The sequence below is a fragment of the Aotus nancymaae genome, unplaced genomic scaffold (assembly GCF_030222135.1).
Source record: "Aotus nancymaae isolate 86718 unplaced genomic scaffold, 86718_ANA_hifiasm-v0.15.2.pri h1tg000014l, whole genome shotgun sequence".
Taxonomy (NCBI): domain Eukaryota; kingdom Metazoa; phylum Chordata; class Mammalia; order Primates; family Aotidae; genus Aotus; species Aotus nancymaae.
In genome coordinates this window covers 80,461,639-80,480,463 of record NW_026988425.1, presented here as the reverse complement: position 1 = coordinate 80,480,463, position 18,825 = coordinate 80,461,639, and the positions used below count along the sequence as shown (strand labels likewise).

At 34.6% G+C, this 18,825-nt stretch overlaps 1 protein-coding gene across 6 annotated transcripts in view; it reads left to right on the top strand.

Moving 5' to 3' along the window:
• Positions 1 to 18,825, top strand: part of TMEM161B (transmembrane protein 161B) — a 78,271-nt gene that overhangs the window by 39,981 nt on the left and 19,465 nt on the right. For 3 of the 6 annotated variants that reach the window (XM_021665382.2, XM_064376112.1, XM_021665381.2), the window contains 2 exons: positions 3,332 to 3,415; positions 10,407 to 10,563. In XM_021665382.2, coding sequence (XP_021521057.1) covers positions 10,499 to 10,563 — 65 coding nt within the window. In that variant the 5' untranslated portion in view covers positions 3,332 to 3,415; positions 10,407 to 10,498. Of the gene's footprint in view, positions 1 to 3,331; positions 3,416 to 5,878; positions 5,977 to 10,406; positions 10,564 to 18,825 lie in introns of those variants that run through there. The other 3 variants (XM_012477588.2, XM_012477589.2, XM_021665386.2) reach the window with 2 other exon arrangements.

Sequence of the window (18,825 nt, the reverse complement as noted above, 5' to 3'; positions counted from 1 at the left end):
CCAGTAACTGTACTAGCTTTGAAGTATACCAACAGCAAGAAAGCCATAAAATCTTTTGGAATATTTCACTTAGAGAAACATTCCATTTTAATATAGCTTATCTGACATCAACTGGGTATACTGCACTTGTATTCTGACAGTAATTACCTGGAATTAGTACAGACCCCACAGGTTAAAGGCAAATTTCTCTGTAAGACTGGCCCTACTTCAGATGCCATCTTCAAGTTTTTAGGGTACTCAGGCCACCTGCACTTCTGACTTATTAATAAGCTACAAATTTGAGGATTCCCATGATCCCTTCAGGACCAGTAATCCACTAGAATGATTCATAGAACTTCAGAAACTGCTTTATTTATTATTACAGTTTTATTTAAAGGCAGCACATAGGGTAAGGTTTGGGAAAGAGCACAGAGTTTCCATGTCCTTTCCCTCTGGAGTCTGAGGATGTCATCCTCTGGGCAGGGTACATCAATGTGTTAACCAACAGGAAGTTCCTCTGAGCTTTGATGTCCAGAGTTTTTCTGGAGTTTCATTATATAAGTATGATTTTAATTCATTGATACAAAATTGATTTCAGTGATCCACCTCAATTTCCAGGCCCCTCCCACCCCTGGAGGTCAAGTTCCTGAAAGTCCTAACCCTCTAATTGCGTGCTTGCTGTTTCTGGTAAACAGCTCCATCCTGCAGCTATCTGGGGCCCACCTTGACCTACCTCATTAGCATAACAAATCTATTTCTACTACTCTTGTTTTTATGTTTAGAACTCTGTGCCAAGAACTGAGGATAAAGAGCAGATATATTTTTTATTATACCACAAGGAGACTGTTTTGTAAACACTAAGAGATAAATTAATAGTTTACCAAGTAGAGGCATAGGTGTTTATTATAAGGAGAGAAGAATATATGCAAAAAGCACAAAGGGATGAAAGAATTTTTGAGGAAGAAAATGTCACTTAGTCAAGCCAGAAAGTGTCACCTTCAAATGGGAATGGTTGTAGGTGAATCTGGAGAAGTAGGCAGTGGTCAGTCAGATCATGAAAGGCTCTAGAAGCAAGAGATAGTGCATGACCTCCATACACATGTGGGCCTTGTAATATGTGTTTTAACAGAAATTTTCAAGTATACAAGGAGTAGATAGCATGATGAATTCCTATGTACTCATCACAATTAATAGCTGGTGGCCAAACTTGTTTTATCTGTTCTTCCCCCAGCATAGGTATTTCAATGTATATATCAAAAATAATGAGATTTTAAAAAATTACCACATCCCATTATCATACCTAAAAAATTTTATTAATAATTTTTATCATCAAATATTCTGTCAGTACTCAAATTGCCAGTTCTACAGTTGTTGGGTTTTTGTTTTGTTTTGTTTTTTTGAGATAGGGTCTTTGTTGCCCAGAGTGGAGTGCAGGGGCATAATGACAGCTCATTACAGCCTTGACCTCCCAGGCTCAAGCAATCCTCCCACCTCACCCTCCCTCTTTCCCCCACCACGGGTGCCTGCCACCACACTTGGCTAATTTTTTTTTTTTTTGAGACGGAGTCTCGCTCTGTCACCAGGCTGGAGTACAGTGGTGCGATCTCAGCTCACTGCAACCTCTGCCTCCCAGGTTCAAGAAATTCCCCTGCCTCAGCCTCCTGAGTAGCTGGGACTACAGGCTCATGCCACCATGTCTGGCTGATTTTTTGTATTTTAGTAGAGATGGGGTTTCACCATGTTGGCCAGGATGGTCTCAATCTCCTGACCTTGTGATCCCCCCTCCTTAGCCTCGCAAAGTACTAGGATTACAGGCGTAAGCCATCATGTCCAGCCCTAGTTTTAAATTTTTTTGAAGAGATAGAGTCTCACTGTATTGCCCAGGTTGGTCTCAAACTTCTGGCTTCAGACAGTCCTGCAGTCTTCTAAAGTTCTGGGATTACTGGTGTGATTCACCATGCCTGGCCTGCAGTATTTTTAAAACAGCAAATCAAAGAGACTGTGTGCCATGGCTCATGCTTGTAATCCCACCATTTTGGAAGGCTGAGGAGGGAGGATCCTTTGAAGCCAGGAGTTCGAGTCTAGCCTGGGCAACCAAGTGAACCCCTGTTTCTATTTTAAAAAACAAACAAACAAAAAAACATATGAACAGCAATTGGGCAATTTTAAGTTTAAAAAAATCTAGATTTTTGTAATTGAAGAATTGGAAGGTCTAGCACACTAGATCTGCGTTTCTTCCTTTATAACGATAGGGGCTTTGTAAGAATTTTTGCCTAGCTGCCTTTTTCATTGCTTTACCCTGTGAGGAACCTTGGAAATGATTTAAACAGGCATGGGTCTTGGCAAGATTTCTATAATGGAAAAATAAGTAAAAAAAACCTTTCTGTAAGGTATAAAAACAAAAACAGAAAAACAATAACTAGCGGTAAGCTCAGATGGATTCGATGAGTAATGTGTCCACAGGAAGGCAGGGAGGGGACCGGTGAGAGAATTTTGCAGTAGTCAGATGCAGTAGTCAGATGTTCAGAGGAAGATACACTGAACTAAGGTCTGAACTAAGGTCTCTGCAATATGGCAGAGTTTAGAATTGTAAGAGTTGAGGGACAGAATTAATAACGTGGAGAGGGCACATTGAAAAGATATTTAAGTGACTGGTAGATAGGTGGGACCACTGGCAAGACATGAAATTCAGGATGAGCCACTTGGTGCTTGGGAGGGAGTAAATGATTTGTTTGGATCTTGAGTATTTCTTCACTTCAGATTACAGTATTTTTACTGTGGTAGAGAGGAATACAACCAGTTGTTGTTGGATCCTTACCTGAGGAAGGTTAGTTATAGCTAAAAGTGTTTTGTAATACAATGACTTTTCTCTAATTCTTCTACACATAAAGTTGAGAATTCTCAAACTAAATTAAAACGGGAAAAGAAAGACTACCTGTAATGTGAAAATTCATTCAAATAAGTCTCTTTTTAAGATAACTCTCAATTCCTTAAACTGAGAGGTTAGTAGAGAATTAATGTGCTCCTGCCCACTTGGCTGCAGACTTCATTTACTTTTAATAATAATCCTGTATAATCTTAATATGTATTAATACATTGCCACTTGTAAGAAATATACATACAAATGGCATTGCAGGACCTGGCATCTAGTAAGGGCCTGGTAAATGTTTGCTAGATTTTTATCTAGGTCCTTTTAAAATTTAAGAGATAGTATTTGTTTCGGATTACAGTTCTCACCTGATATTTCTTGACAGTGCCTTCACAAATATGAAATTTAATAAATATTTATAGGATAAAGAATAATTCTCGTGATTTTAAGTGCTTTATTTAAAAGGATTCTTTTTTTGCTTAGTTTAAGGTGGTATCAACATCCTACAGAAGAAGAATTAAGAATTCTTGCAGGGAAACAGCAAAAAGGGAAAAGCAAAAAAGATAGGTAAGTTATATTGTTGAGCTTGTAAGTAACACAATTTATATAAATATAGTTTTATGCTTTGATTAAAGAAACATGTACCAATTATGTTGTAAGCAGTTAATAAATTTGAGATCAAAACCCATGAAAATCTAATATGTAGTAATATATACACACAAAATAGTGATTATTTTACTCAAGAATGGTTAACTTTATTCTTTTTTTAAATCATGAAAACAATATAGCCATCATACTAAAGAAAATTTAGTTCGGGGTTGATTGAGGAGAGACTTATAACCTGTATCTTTATCCTACAACTCATTAAAGATATCAGTTGGTTTGGGTTATTTTCCAGGTTTTGCTGCTACTGTGTGTTGTGGTATTGGGCAAATTAACCTGCTTTTGGCCTTAATTTCCTCATTTCAAAATTAAAAGGGATGGACAATATAACTCTGTAGGTCTCATCAGCTCTTGAATATTCTGTTCATGTTTAAAGTTTATGAAGAGAACTGAACTATCTGCTAATAAACCTCACAAAACAGACCATAGTAGCCTCAGCTGTGAAATGGAAAGAATAAACAGAACAATAGTCATTTTGAAGAATATTTCCCGCTTTAAAATTTTGTATCTCTATTTAAATAGAGTTTTTAGGGGAAATGTGTGATTACCTCTCTGAATGGACTTTGTTTTCACAACTGGGGATCCAAGAGGACTTCTTAGGGCCCCTGTGACTCTGAAATCATGACTGATTGACAACAAATTGTAACCATACTTCTCATATATATCATAAAAATGTTAAACTAACCTAATAAATTTATAGAAGCTAAAAAATATTTCAACATTAATGATTATTTGGCATAAAATTGGAAATTTGAAAAGGCTGTCTTTTTTGATCTTACTCTCATCCTTTTTCACTTATCGTTCTAAATATACCTGTAAGCTTATTGGAATATTAACAGTAAACCTTACTTCTTTTTATTCCAGTAGTTAAGTTCTTCAGTAAAATAGTACAATTCTACTTAATCCACAAAACAACTGTGAATGTTAGCTAATGATGAGACGCTATTGATCAGAGATGTTAAATTAGTTGTCCAAGTTCACTTAACTAATAAGGTTATGTACTACTAACCAGGATTTGAATCCAGGTTAGTTTTTAGTTTCCATTTCTTTTTAGCTGTTTCACTTCCACCTATTAATAGCTACCACGTTCGACATTTGTAAAATATAGTTATGTAGAGTCTTGCTCTGTCACTCAGGCAGAAGTGCAGTTGTACAGTTCTGACTCACTGTGGCTTCGATCTCCTAGGCTCAAATGATCTTCCCACCTCAGCTCCTGAGTAGCTGGAACCAGAGGCATGCAACACCATGCGCAGCTAGTTTTTTTAAAAAAAAAATTTGTAGAGACAGGGTCTCCCTGTGTTGTCCACGCTGGTCTCCCCTGGGATTAAGTAATCCTCCCGCCTCAATCTTCCTGGCCTCTCAGTGTTGGAATTATAGATGTGACCCACTGCTCCTGGCCTGAATCCTTATTATAATGCCTTGTAATGAATAATTCTGTTTTACAATAATTTTTTTCCATTGAACATGCCTTTTAGTTACAGAAAGATACATTAACATTGCTGCCTTGTTCCTATTAGCAAGATTTATTGTTTGGTTTATCAACATGAATTTATTTTTACTGAGGCTTCCCATTTTATTCAGGGATAAATACAAAGTTGTTTTTCAATATTGAAATTAATGTTACTAAAACTTAGTTGAAGCTGGGCATGGGGGTGTGTACCTGTAGTCCCAGCTACTCAGAGGCTGAGGCAGGCAAATTGTTTGAGCCCTGGAATTTCAGTCCAGCCTGGGCAACTGTGTGTCTAAAAAAATACATAAAGTAATAAATTGAAATCTTAGTTTATTACTCTCTATATGTTTGTCTTTAAAAATTAAATTTGGGAATCATACAAATGCACCTGAAGAATTTGTTTTCCTTCATCTGTAATTTTTAGTAAAAGCTATTCCAAGTTAGTCTTTCATGTTTCTGAATTTCTCATACACATAAATCTTAGTATAATTCTTCAACTTTGACTTGCGTATAGTTACAGGTCTGTTTGTAAGTATGTATGTGTGTGTGTTTATACATGTCACTTCAAGGAGAAGTGCACTTTGTCTTCATTTGCATTTATTCTTTGCCTAAAGAGAAAAGAGAGTAGGAGAAATGGGTGTGAAATGCTAAGCTAGCAAAAAAAGGTTTGTTGCAGTCACTAATTTAGGTAATTATTTCCCTGGTAATCTGTGTATTCACATGATAATTTATATCCAAAGTTTATAGTACCCTTTTAAAAACTACGTTTGAGTACTTTACCTCCTTATTGATGAAGTATTAGAAATTCTTCCTTTTCACTGTAAAATTTAAAATCTCATTTGTAATTAGTTTGAAACAAGCACTTGGATAACAGTGTAGGTAACTTGTTTTTTGTGTCACTTGTCTGATTTTTATAGGAAATATAATGGTCACATTGAAAGTAAGCCATTAACCATTCCAAAGGATATTGACCTTCATCTAGAAACAAAGTCAGTTACAGAAGTGGATACTTTAGGTAAGGGAAATCTTGCTAAAATGTTCTATAAATCTCAGTTTTATATTATGGTAGTGAAAGTACTTTCATTTTAATCATTAATTTCATTATACAGAATATGGAATCTTTCTAAGAACTTAGAAGCTCAAATGACTTCATTTGAATTAAATTTCTTTTTTTGTTCACCTAACTTGAATTATTTTTCCTATTTTCGGAAGAGGCTTACACAAGTTTGTTAACAGTTTCTGTTTATTAGATTGAGATCACATTCAATTCTTGTTATCTAGAATTCTAGACTTCCTTTTACTATTTATGCCAGTCTGCCCTTTTCTAATTTGACTTGCAAAACTGGATTTGAAATGTCAGGCTGTGAGCAGCCCAGGCGTTGGTGTGCCTACTCCTATGCAGTTGAAAATTCAAGTACAACTTTTGACTGTCCATAAACCTAACTACTAACAGCCGACTGCTGACCAGAAGACTTACCAATAACATAAACAGTCAACACATACTTTGTATGTTATATGTATTATATACTGTATTATTCAATTAAAGTAAGCTAGAGAAAAAATTTTATTAAGAAAATCATAAGAGAGAGAAAAGGTGTTTTCTTTTAAGTGGAAGTGGATCATCATAAAAGTCTTCATCGTTGTGATACTCACTTTGAGTAGGCTGAGGAAAAGAAGGAAGAGGAGGGGTTGGTCTTGCTGTCTGAGGGATGGCAGGGGTGGAAGAAAATCTGCGTTTAAGTAGACACGCATGGTTCAAACTGTTGTTCAAGGGTCAACTGTATTTCTATTGAATTACCTATATTTAGAGTAATTCACTTTTATTCTCACATACAGTAGAACGGAAAGTGGTTTTAGAATAATGAACTGGATTAGAAATCAGAAAAGTTTACTTATTCAGGATTTATTTTTACCCATTTGTTATTTCTGAATAGGTTATTTAGTTTCCCTCCTATAAATTACAGAAATTTAGTATCTCAGTTTCTGTAATTATATAATGACTACAGTGATTCTAGTTTAAAATGATATTTATATGAAATTATTTGAATCCTAGAAGGCAAAGGCATCTAAGGTGAAATAATTTAAAACACTGGTTTTTCAACTTTGGGATATATCAAAATCACTTGAGATTTTTTTTGAAATAAAGATTTCCTACTCCCATCCTTGGAGATTTAGTGAATCTAGAGTATGTTTTGGGAATTTGCATTTTAAAAAGTGCTCCAAGTGATTTTGATTTTTGACCTGGTTTGAGAACCACTGGTTTATGTGATAAAGGAAATAAAATGATGCATGTTTTAAAAAAATAATTTTGATAATATCATATAAGGTGTCATTATGTAATTTGACCCTTCTTGGGTTAAATCATACTGCTATCAAAAAATCTTAAGAGATCTAGTATCTCATATAGGATTATTTTATGATACACAGTGGTTTCAAAATATGTGAAAGTTTATCATTACATCTGTAAAGGTTGAATGCATATATAAAGGATGTCCTAGAACTAAAAAATGTCAATGAAGAACAATATAAATCACTTATCTAATATCATTTAGACTCTTAAGACTGGTGAGGTCATTCTCTTTTCTCTTTTTAACTATTTTACATTCAACATTTAAAACATTTAAAGGCACATTGACTTTTTGATTAGTAGTTGTCACATTTGTTTCACTACTTCTTTATGTGCTTATATAAAATGTTAATAGACATGTATAAATACAAGAAAATATAAACATTCTTTCTGATTTTTAGTAGTTTTAACATTTTTACTAATAATGTTTATTGAATAATTTGTCAGCTAATTAACTTTAATAATATCTTAAAATTATTGACCATCAGACATTGTTACAATATTTTACTTCTATCACCCCATTCTCACAATTCTGAGGTGGCTAACTGTTACCAGTTTTTTTTTAACTCATTAGGAAGAAGAGTTAAAAAACTTGGACAGGGTTACCACTGAATGTGGTACAGGCAGTCAGTGAGAACTAGGCTATTTTAATGAACTAAAAAAAATTAAAATTAGGGTATTATAGCATTAGCATATAGTTTATGGAGTATTTTGTTTCACTTCTAGAATTTTGAGAACTAGTTGCAAATGGTATTCATTTATCAACTGGTCATGTAATATCAAGAGCATTTCCAGTTAATCAGAATAGCAGGGAGATGTTCATATATGTTTACAAGTTTATGTAATCATTTGTGAATGCATGTTGTATATGTGCGTTTAGGTGAAAGTAAAGGGTTTTCTGTCTTCTTTTGACTTCAATATTTTATTAAAAGGCATATATGTAATTATATTACTGATTGCACAAAGCATGTAACACTTGAGTTAAATAGCCAAGGAAATACATAATTTGTACTTTCATGGAATGTATATATTATTGATGTCTCAATAATTATTGTGAAAATATATCTAATTTGTATTAGCTATTTATTATAAGAACCTTTTAAAGAACATTAGAACTTTTGAATGTCAGTTGGCTGTTTGCTATGAATGAGTTCCATGGAGGAAGCCTCTATGAGTGTGGGCAGGTTTGGAGAATTAGAATGCTTATTTCAATTATTGATAATAAAATTGAAAACCTTAAATGGATTTTGATCTATCCTTCCCATCCACTTCTTTTATCTCCTTCCAGATAGAAAGCTCAGTATGGCTGATTTTTTTTCTTAGCAAGGGGAGGGGATTGAGCATAAGCATTCTGCAACTGCATCAGGATGAATCTTTCAGGCTTATGTTCAGAAGTGTAGGTCACTTGCAATTAGAAAACCTAAAGTAGGGCTGGGTGTGGTGGCTCATGTCTGTAATCCCATCTCTTTTGGAGGCCAACATGGTAGGATGACTCGAGCCCAGGAGTTTGAGACCAGCCTGGGCAATATAGTGAGACCACATCTGTACAAAAGATAAAAAAATTAGCTGAGTGTGGTGGTGTGCATTTGTAGTCCCAGCTACTAGGAAAGCTGAGGTGGGAAGATTGAGCCCCAGAAGCTGTGGCTGCAGTGAGCTATGATCATACCACTGCACTCTCAGAAAACCTGAAGCAGTTAACCTAAAGTTGAAGTAAATTGAAGCAGATTAAGAGTTTTAAAATAACTTGATACAAATTTAAAAATCAATCATAAAAGAATTTTGGATTATTAAAATGTTAATGATCATCGTATAGAATTGGTATAAATTTTGGTTTTGATACTGTGTTCAATAGGTCTTATTTTACGTGATATTTTCAAAATACTTTTTCTATAAGGATATTGTATCTTCAAGTATAATTTTATTATATTTTATGACTAAAAATTGTCCAAAGCAATGCAGATCATTTTATTATGTGCCATGAGAACATCCGAATTGATGGTTATGTACGTGATTTACTTCCACATTTTTAGGAGGCCTTCTAAAAAGTGATGTTGATGTTTTGGACTACACTCTGTAGAAGTAAACCAGAATACCTATGCCTTATAAGAAGTTTAAAACAACTGAGATGCAAAGGATGATGGAATTATATTTACTTTCAACTAATGTTAATTTCAGTATAAACTCTTAAGAATGGAATAGTTTGTTGAAGGAGTATGATTTTATGGAAAATCAACAGACATTTTATAAACTTTTCTTATAGAACAAAAGAGGGTATAAAAGGTATATTTAGTTTATTATTTTATTATTATTGTTTTTGAAATGGAGTCTCACTCTGTTGCTTAGGTTGGAGTGCAGTGGCATGATCTGAGCTCACTGCAACCTTTGCCTCCCATGTTTAAGCGATTCTCCTGCCTTGGCCTCCCAAATAGCTGGGGCTACGGGCACCCTCCACAATGCCCAACTAATTTTTGTATTTTTAGTAGAGACGAGGTTTCACCATGTTGGCCAGGCTAGACTCGAACTTCTGACCTCAAGTGATCCACCCACCTCGGCCTCCAAAAGGACTGGGATTATAGGCTTGAGCCACCGCACCCTTCCTAGTTTATTATTTTAATCTGTAGTATTTCACAGAATTACTAGTTTACGATTAGTACGGCCAATAATTGTAACATAAACTTTAACTCTTACTTCACAAAAGTGAACAATGTAAGTAAAGTGGTTGTGTTCTAGACTAAGTTGTTGTCTGAAGTTAAGGTATCATAGCTAGATATTTAAAAGAAAACACTTAATTTCTGAAAAAAATAGCTGTATCAGTTAATACCAATAAATTTCAATCATACTTTACCAACAACTTAAATAACTTTTAGTAATCTTTTAAGGTTTATTTTAATTTGTGAGGTACTAAAATTTAGTTTTGGGTGCTGACATCCTTAGTCTATTGCCTGCATTTTTAGATTCATATATTTACAAATCTTACATTGCAAATGAATAAAGTCTAGCATATTTTAATTATAAATAAATCCTCATAAGTTATTTATGAAAATTAAAGTGAAACATATTTTTAACCTTTTTTTTTTAATTTTTTTTATTTTTTTCAGCGTTACATTACTTTCCAGAATACCAGTGGTTGGTGGATTTCACAGTGGCTGCTACAGTTGTGTATATAGTAACTGAAGTCTACTACAATTTTATGAAGCCTACACAGGAAATGAATATCAGCTTAGTCTGGTGCCTGCTTGTTTTGTCTTTTGCAATGTATCCTTCAAAACATCATTAATATTAATTTATTTTGCAGATAACACCATTAGATCTTGTCTCTGATTTGAGAAAGATTTTATATCATTAGATAACTTTTCTTTATTGAAATTTTTTATGTACTTGAAAATATTTTCAAAGTAATAGAGGTAAATTGTTTAAAAAGCTGAATATAAGAAAAATGCTAGTGCTCTCCTTTTTCTTTCTTATCCAAGTCTAGCCACTTTCACCTTTTTTAGGCATTTATTTTGGGAATTCCTTCTTTGTGTTTAAATATTATGTGATAATGGTACTATATATATTATTTATATATTATTGTACCTTTCTTCATCTTCCTTTTTCTTCCCTTCTCCCAAAATAGAGATAACATTTTGTGAAATTTCTAGTCAGTTTTACCATATCATACCTATGAAAATATTATTTACAGCCAGGCATTACAGTATATTATTACCTTCCTTAAATAATTTTTTTATTTTTGTAATTGTGGAAGCTATGAACTCTTCCACAGAACTGGTAGAACCTCAGTAGTTCAGATACTTCACTTCTGTTTTTTCTTTCCGCATGGAAATATCCTTCTGGAGCCCCTACTTTTCTACACTTCCAGCATAGCTAATATCCTGGGACTTTCTTCATTGTCTTCCAAGAATGCCCTCTATCCCTTTCTGGATTTCATGATTTCCTCTTCCTGTTTTTTTGTTGTTGTTGTTTGTTTGTTTGTTTGATTAATTCTGGCAGAGTACATTCTCCTATGGTATCCTTAGGAAGGGTGTCGAATTGTCTTTTGCAATCTTGCTTGCCTGGAATTATCTCTGTTTTTTCTCTCATACTTGATAGATAGGTTGGCTCAGTAGAAAATTCTAAGAAATAGGTTTTCCTCAGAATCTTGAAGTCTCTTGAGAAATTGGATGCCCTTTTGCTTTTTGTATATACCTGTCCTTCCCCTCATGTGTACACCCTCTGTAAGGTTTTTCTTTTTATTCTTTTGGTTTCTGATTTTTTATCATTGATTGCGCTAAGTTTTAGATTTACCCTTTGAATCTGAAAACTCATATCTTTTACTAGTGGGAGATATTATTGTTTTCTCATTTTTATTAGAATTAAATATGTTCCCTACTCTTTTCTTCCTTTCCATCTCTTCAGAGACAACTTCTTCTAGCTTTTCTCTGTTTGATACTTACTTTAATATTTCTGTGTACTTTCAAGGCCATTCCTTGATTTTAGTTTTAGGCTTTAACTATTGGCATTTTACTTTGGAAAAAAAGATTAAGCCCAAGCATATCCTTGGGCCGCCAGTTAACCACTGATCATTTTCCATTTATTTCATCTTCCACATGTAGTGATGTCATGTTTTTAGAACAGTATTCCATGTTTATATTATGATCATGTAAACACCATTCACAGCTGAATACTTGCCTTAATTTTTCATTTGCATTGTTTATTTGTCCATGTCGTTACTTCAACTTCAAACTCTTCTGTTTTCATCCCCTGTGTTGGGACTTTACCAGTCTGTGAACTCATGTTCTTGAGTTCTAGAAAATTGTTTTGAATTATTTTTATTTGTATCTACAGCCATACCACCTGGGCACACCTAATCTCATCTGAATTAAAGTTAGATTTCTTCTGGACTTTCGAATTCAGCTTCCTTGTGCTGTTGAATCTGCTTTCTAGCTTCCAAAATTTTATCACTTTTTCTCTTACTTTATTTATGTCCTTAAAAGCAGATTCCTTTACCATCATTTTGGTAGAATTTAGGAAGAGATAAAAAGTAACTGATATGCTTAATCTGCGTTATAAAAATTTTTTTTAGAGATAGGGTCTTAGAGATGGGGTCTTTTTTAGAGATGTTGCCCAGGCTGTAGTGCAGTGGTATGATCATAGTTCACAGCAGCCTCTAACTCCTGAGCTCAAGCGTTTCTCGCACTCCAGACCCCCGAGTAGCTGGGAGTACAGACACACACCACCAAAACTAGCTAGATCTGGGAAGTATTAGGAACTGCAGTACAGACTTTTAATCAGTCTTCCTATTTGATCTATTCCTCAACCCTGTGTATCAAAGTACCTCGTATCTCTCTGGTTCTTGACTTTTCCCAGGTTTCTGATGAATGAATTGGCTTTCTTCTTACTGAGTTCCTCCCCTCGCAGATCAAGCACAGCAGAGAAAGCTGAAACCTAAATCAATTGGTTATTGCTTGTCTGTTCACTTGCCATCTTTCAAAATTTTGTTGATTTCTTATTTATTTATTTACTTACTGTTGTCTTTTTCTATTCTCTGTTCTTGAGTGTTTTGACTTTCTTATGTGACTTACTTAGATTGTGACAATGAGCAGAGGATGTGCATGTCTTACATCTTAATATTTAACTGGAGACTACATCACCATCTTTTAAACCTGTTGAGTGGATACCATTTAAAATTTATAATTTGACATTTCATCACCAGTGGACTACCTTTCTGTTGCCTCTTTTGGACTGATTAGGTATAATTTAGACTAGAAGAGCCAGAACAAAGTCTTAAGAGTCAGTATCTTCACAAAATATGTAGTATACTAGGTAGAAATACTAATCATGTGTGTCAGTTGAGAAACATCCTTAGATATCCAGTGTTGCACTAACTCCAAGAGCAGATTTTAAATTCAAGCACATAAAATATTCCTGTTTAATTCTATAGTATTAAATATGTGAAAATACCATTCAATCAGAATAAAGACCTATCCCTAGACATCGAATCATAAAACACATTAAAAATATTTTACCATGATAATTAGGACTAGCTGATTATATGTCATATTACTTTTTTCATACTTCAATGAGTTCTGATGATCTCCAAACTATTGATTTTTCTCCCATGCCCCAGAAACAAGGTCTCACTCTGTTGCCCGAGCTGGAATGCAGTTGTGCAGTCCTAACTCACTGTAGCCTTGAGCACCTGGGCTCCTGCCCCAGCCTCCAAAGTAGCTAGGACTACAGCTAGGACTACTGTAGTAATTTTTAATTTTTGTACAGATAGGGTCTCACTGTATTGTCCAGGTTGGTCTTAAACTCCTGGCCTCAAGCCATCTTCCTGCCTCGACCTCCCAAAACACTGGGATTACAGGCATAAGCCACTGTGCCCCGCCACTATTGCTTATTATTGAATATTCTTCACTTTCTCCATGTTTATACATATGTGGGAATGCATATACTTGATATGCAGTTTTATTTTATTGTGATTGAGCCCTTGATACATGCCTACCAGAGAAGTTAGAAAAATATACTTGTTAATAGCTATTCATATTGTTTATGTGAGTAAATTTTATCTTTGATTTTACTCTATAATGCCTAAAAATGTGAGAGCAAAGGTCCCACACAGTCTTTAGCACTGAACTGACTGCTTCGTTTTAAGTAATGCATTTGTGAAAGGCATCAAACAGTAACATCTCTGCAGGAATCCTGTAGCTGGCTGTCTCCCTATCCCAGATGGTCAGAAAGTGCTGAAGAGCTTACGGGCCAAGCTACTTTCTGCCAGCTTTGATTCTCCACAAAGAGGGTGGGGAAGAAGCCAGTAAAATCGTGTGTATGCTTGGGTATGTGATTTTTTTTTTTGTTCAAACGTGTAGCATGAGATAAAAGTTGCCTACCACCTTTAAATGCATATAGGAGTCAAGAATTAAATTCTAGCTATCCAGATTAAAATTCTAGCTGTCCAGAGAGAAATATGTTTATAGCCTATCTTTTATCTTTAGTTATAGCATAACCTATTTTTCCTTTCATACCGGATGATTGGAATCTAGCAGAAGTTACCTCTGTCTATTAGGCAAACACATGTCTCCATTGATTACATAGGACAATAGCTTTGCTTAATTTCTTAGTCATACATATCTCAGTTAATTCAGAAATTCTCTGCAGTTGTTACTGATGAAATGTGGTCCCCAAATTAGACACATAAAACTTTAAAAATCAGTTCACTTAAAAGGAAGAATTATTTTTCTATTTCCATGGCCATTTTGTTTTATTTCTGCCATCACTTATATTTGACATACAAAGGACAGCAAATTTTTTCAAGATTATACAGAATCTTGAAAGTTTAAAAAGCACAGTGACTTTTTAAGATTTATGTCCCTAAAACCTTGAACCCTGAAACCTAGAACCAAGTCTTCTCTTGTCATCAGCTCTGCTTTCTGCTTCACCTGAATTGTTCATTCATTTCAGCTATTACACCTGCTTAGAATCTCACTTCTAAACCCAGACTAATTCTCAGCTCTACTCTTCTTTCCCATTTCTAATTCTAATTATTTTCTCTGACCAAGTCTGTGTGTTCCAATTCCATTTATGCCAGGTTACATGATATGGGGAAGGAAAAAGGTAAAGAAAGCCTTGCAATAAAGATGGAGTATTTCTAGTAAATGTCTTTCCTGTATTATGGCCCATGAAGTCTTAGAGTCACTGTAGAAATGTGTACTGATTTTATGAATGTGAAGCATATCATTTTCATTTATGAAAAAATGAAAAGGAAAAAGGTAAAAGTGTTGCTTGCAAAGCCAGAGGTCCTTTGGTGGAAGTAAAACTTTTAAAAATGAAAATATTCTACAATGCATAGATTTTTTTTTTTCCAAGAACCTTTCTTAGAAATAAGCTGTAGCACAGAGAGTAATACTGAGTCAATTATGTGAATTTGAGTGAGAAGAAAGCTATTCTACAAAGAGTGAGAAAGCTTCTCAGTAGTCCTATTATATTTGGTTGAAGGCCTGGATCATTAGTCACATTTCCACAGTGCTTGTATTTTACAATGTGGAGGTTTAAGGTACAAAACCCTATTATGTATATTTTCATGGCTATGTAAAAATTTTAATTTTCGTTCGTTGCCAGGCATACAAATTTTATTCAAAGCTAAAAACTGTGACTAGTTTAAGTTAAAATAAATTCTTCAGTTCTGTATGTAGACTTGTAAATTAAAGGTCTACAAATGTTGCATTTGTTTGCTGTGGCATATAGACAACTACAGCAAACTAGTACAACCGAGTCACCATTTCTAAATTCCTTCAAAGTTTCTAAGTTACTATATTCTTTCATTTACAAAAATGTTCTGCTTTAGATTAATAAGGATAAACAAGACACTAGTAAACTGCATAAGATTTCAGTTCTAGTGAGAGAAGGAATGGAAACTCAAGAGTTATTGAATCTGAGCCAAGGTACTTGTTTTATCTTGAAAACTTGCATATAGCATGTTATGTCAAAGCTTGCTTCTTGTATGAACTTGGAGGTTTTTTTTGGTGACATTAATGCTGTCATATTACTGAGATTTCAAGATAAAAACCTAGAGTTAAATAAGGATTTGGAGTAATATGACATTATTTCTGTTTATTAATTTATAACTGAGTCTGACTTTTTTAGCTGCAAAGTGATAATTTTTTTCTGAAACTAAAATTTTGTTCTGAAAATAAAAGATTTTCTGAAATGAAAAGATAGTTTCTTTTGTATTTTAAATAAAGCTTGTGTATTATGCTTTCAGAAATTTTTGGCTGTTATTTCTTTTCACAGTCCAGTTAGGTTGAGGCTGGCTGTAAGCTTTTTTTATGGAATGGCGTTTTAAACATGCACAATAGTTTTTTGCTTATATTCTAAGGGAATTTTAGGTTCTTTTTCTCTGTAATTAAAGGAACCTCCATATCTAAGAAAGTATGAAAAATATTTTAGTTAAAAATTATGTTAAATTGTTTTTTAACATTGGAAGATAGGATTAGATTATTTTTAAAAGGTTTTTATTTAATAGGTCTTATTCTTAGTTTTCAGTGTATATCTGTAATTATTGGTATAGTTTCTAGGTTTCTTTGCAATACAGAATGTGAAGTATAATGTATTTTGAGTATTTTAGTTGCCTTATGGAAAAACAGATGTGGAAGATTTAATTATTTGAATAGAAAAAAATTTGGGATTTTATTTAATAGCAGTGGTCAGAAAAAAGAATCTTTTTTTCACAGAATAGAAAAACTCAACATAAAAATCACTTAATTGAGTGGAAATGTGTTCTGTTTTAAAAAGATAATAAATTTATGAAAGTTTTTTGAGAAATCTGTTTATTCCATAGGATACTATTTATCATATTTGTGTATGGGTAACAAAATATTTCTTCTTGGAATATGGTCTCTATTTTCTTCTGAAAAAAGCATTGATAAAATATCTTTGAATAATCACAGGATGTTAGGGTATAGACAGTGTTTTCTTAATAAGAGAATTGGGCCTTTAAAGCAGTTTATAAATTAAGTTGAAACATAAGGTACTTTTTTTGGTGGGGAGGGGGGAGAATGTCTTGCTCTGTCACCCAGGCTGGAGTGAAGTGACATGATCTAGGGTTACTGCAGCCTCTGCCTCCTGGGTTCAAGTGATTCTCATGCCCCAGCCTCCCAAGCAGCTGGGACTATAGGCACGTGCCACCCTGCCCAGCTAATTTTTTGTATTTTTGGTAGAGGCAGGGTTTCACCACATTGCCCAGGCTAGTCATGAACTCCTGAGCTCAGGCAGTTTGTTCACCTTGACCTCCCAACGTGCTAGGATTACAGGTGTGAGCCACTGGACCCAGCCCATAAAAGTACTTTTATAAGTATATGTTACTAAATTGTTATTCTAAATCTGAGAGAAATTTACCATTTTAGACCTAAAAATTGAACCTGTTCATCATTTGGAAGCTTATCTTCAGCTGGAAGGTAAAAATATTTAAAATACTTTCTTCTGAGGACATTGTCCTACCCGTCCTTGACTCTGTCCTTGACTTTTCTTTCCTATTAGAATTTAGTGTTTTTCTTTCTTGATTTGTTGAAATGTTTTGGTGGAGTTTTCTGCTAAAGGGTACATGTGAGGTAGGTAACTATTTTCAGACTTTGCAGTTTTGAAAGTGTTTTAATTTTATACTCATTCTGTTCTTGGCCTTTGGTTGGATATAGAATTCTAGATTATCAATATTTTTCTTCATAATTTTGAAGGCATTGCTCCATTGTTCCCAACCTTGAAAATTGCTATTAAGAATTACTATATCATGGTGATACTTAACCTTTTGCATATACCTGGTTTTGCTTTATTTTTCTTCTGAGGTAACTTACAGTTGTCTCTTGATTTGTCTTTTTCTGAAGGTTCATGATTGTGTACCTCATGAACATCTCTTTTACTTATGCTGGGCTTTTAGTAGGCTCTTTAATTTGGAAACATCAAGTTTAGAAAATTTATTTTATTATGTCTTTGAGAATTTTTTCCCTCTGTCCCTCCACTCCTATTTTCTTTCTGTGTCTCACTTTTGTTAGTCAGATATTGTATGTTCTGGATTGATCCTCTCATCAGCTTTTGTCTTACTTTTTTTTTTTTTTTGAGAGGGAGTAGTCTTGCTGTGTCACCAGGCTAGAGTGCAGTGGCTCAGTGTTGGCTCACTGCAACCTCCATCTCTTGGATTCAAGCAGTTCTTTAACATTTTTAAAGTATTAGGGGAACAAAGTAGGCAAAAGAATACGCTACAGAGACTGCATATGGACCACAAAGCCTAAAGCATTTACTCTCTGGTCTTTTATAGAAAATGTTTTCCAGTCCCTTTTTTAATGTCTGAGGATTCCTTTCATTTTTTTTTTTTTTTTTTTTTTTTGAGACGGAGTCTCGCTCTTGTTACCCAGGCTGGAGTGCAATGGCGTGATCTCGGCTCACCGCAACCTCCGCCTCCTGGGTTCAGGCAATTCTCCTGCCTCAGCCTCCTGAGTAGCTGGGATTACAGGCACGCGCCACCGTGCCCAGCTAATTTTTTTGTATTAATAGAGACGGGGTTTCACAATGTTGACCAGGATGGTCTCGATCTCTCGACCTCGTGATCCACCCGCCTCGGCCTCCCAAAGTGCTGGGATTACAGGCTTGAGCCACCGCGCCCGGCCGGATTCCTTTCATTTTTAAGAGAAGACCACTAAAAGCTGATTGGAAGCTCTGTCTGTATGTAATTAGGGCTTATTTAGTTTCACTAAAGAATAACTTGGTAATACTGAAGCCAGCTTTATCTTAGGTAGCCCATAATGTCATTGTCTATTAGTCTTTTCTTTGAAGCCTTTTGGTTTCTCTAGAGGAGAATCTCTTAATCTCCTGCCTGGAGTGTACAAACCTGCTACACATGTTTCCAAGGTGAGTACTACCTCTGAGTGTGTAGACTTTCACTTAATCATCCTGTTTCCAATGCAGCTGACTAGATCTAAACTCTCCTGTGCCTCTGGTTTAGTTTCTTCAGAGGCAAAATCTTAGTCTTCTGCTGGAGTCAGAGTGGCC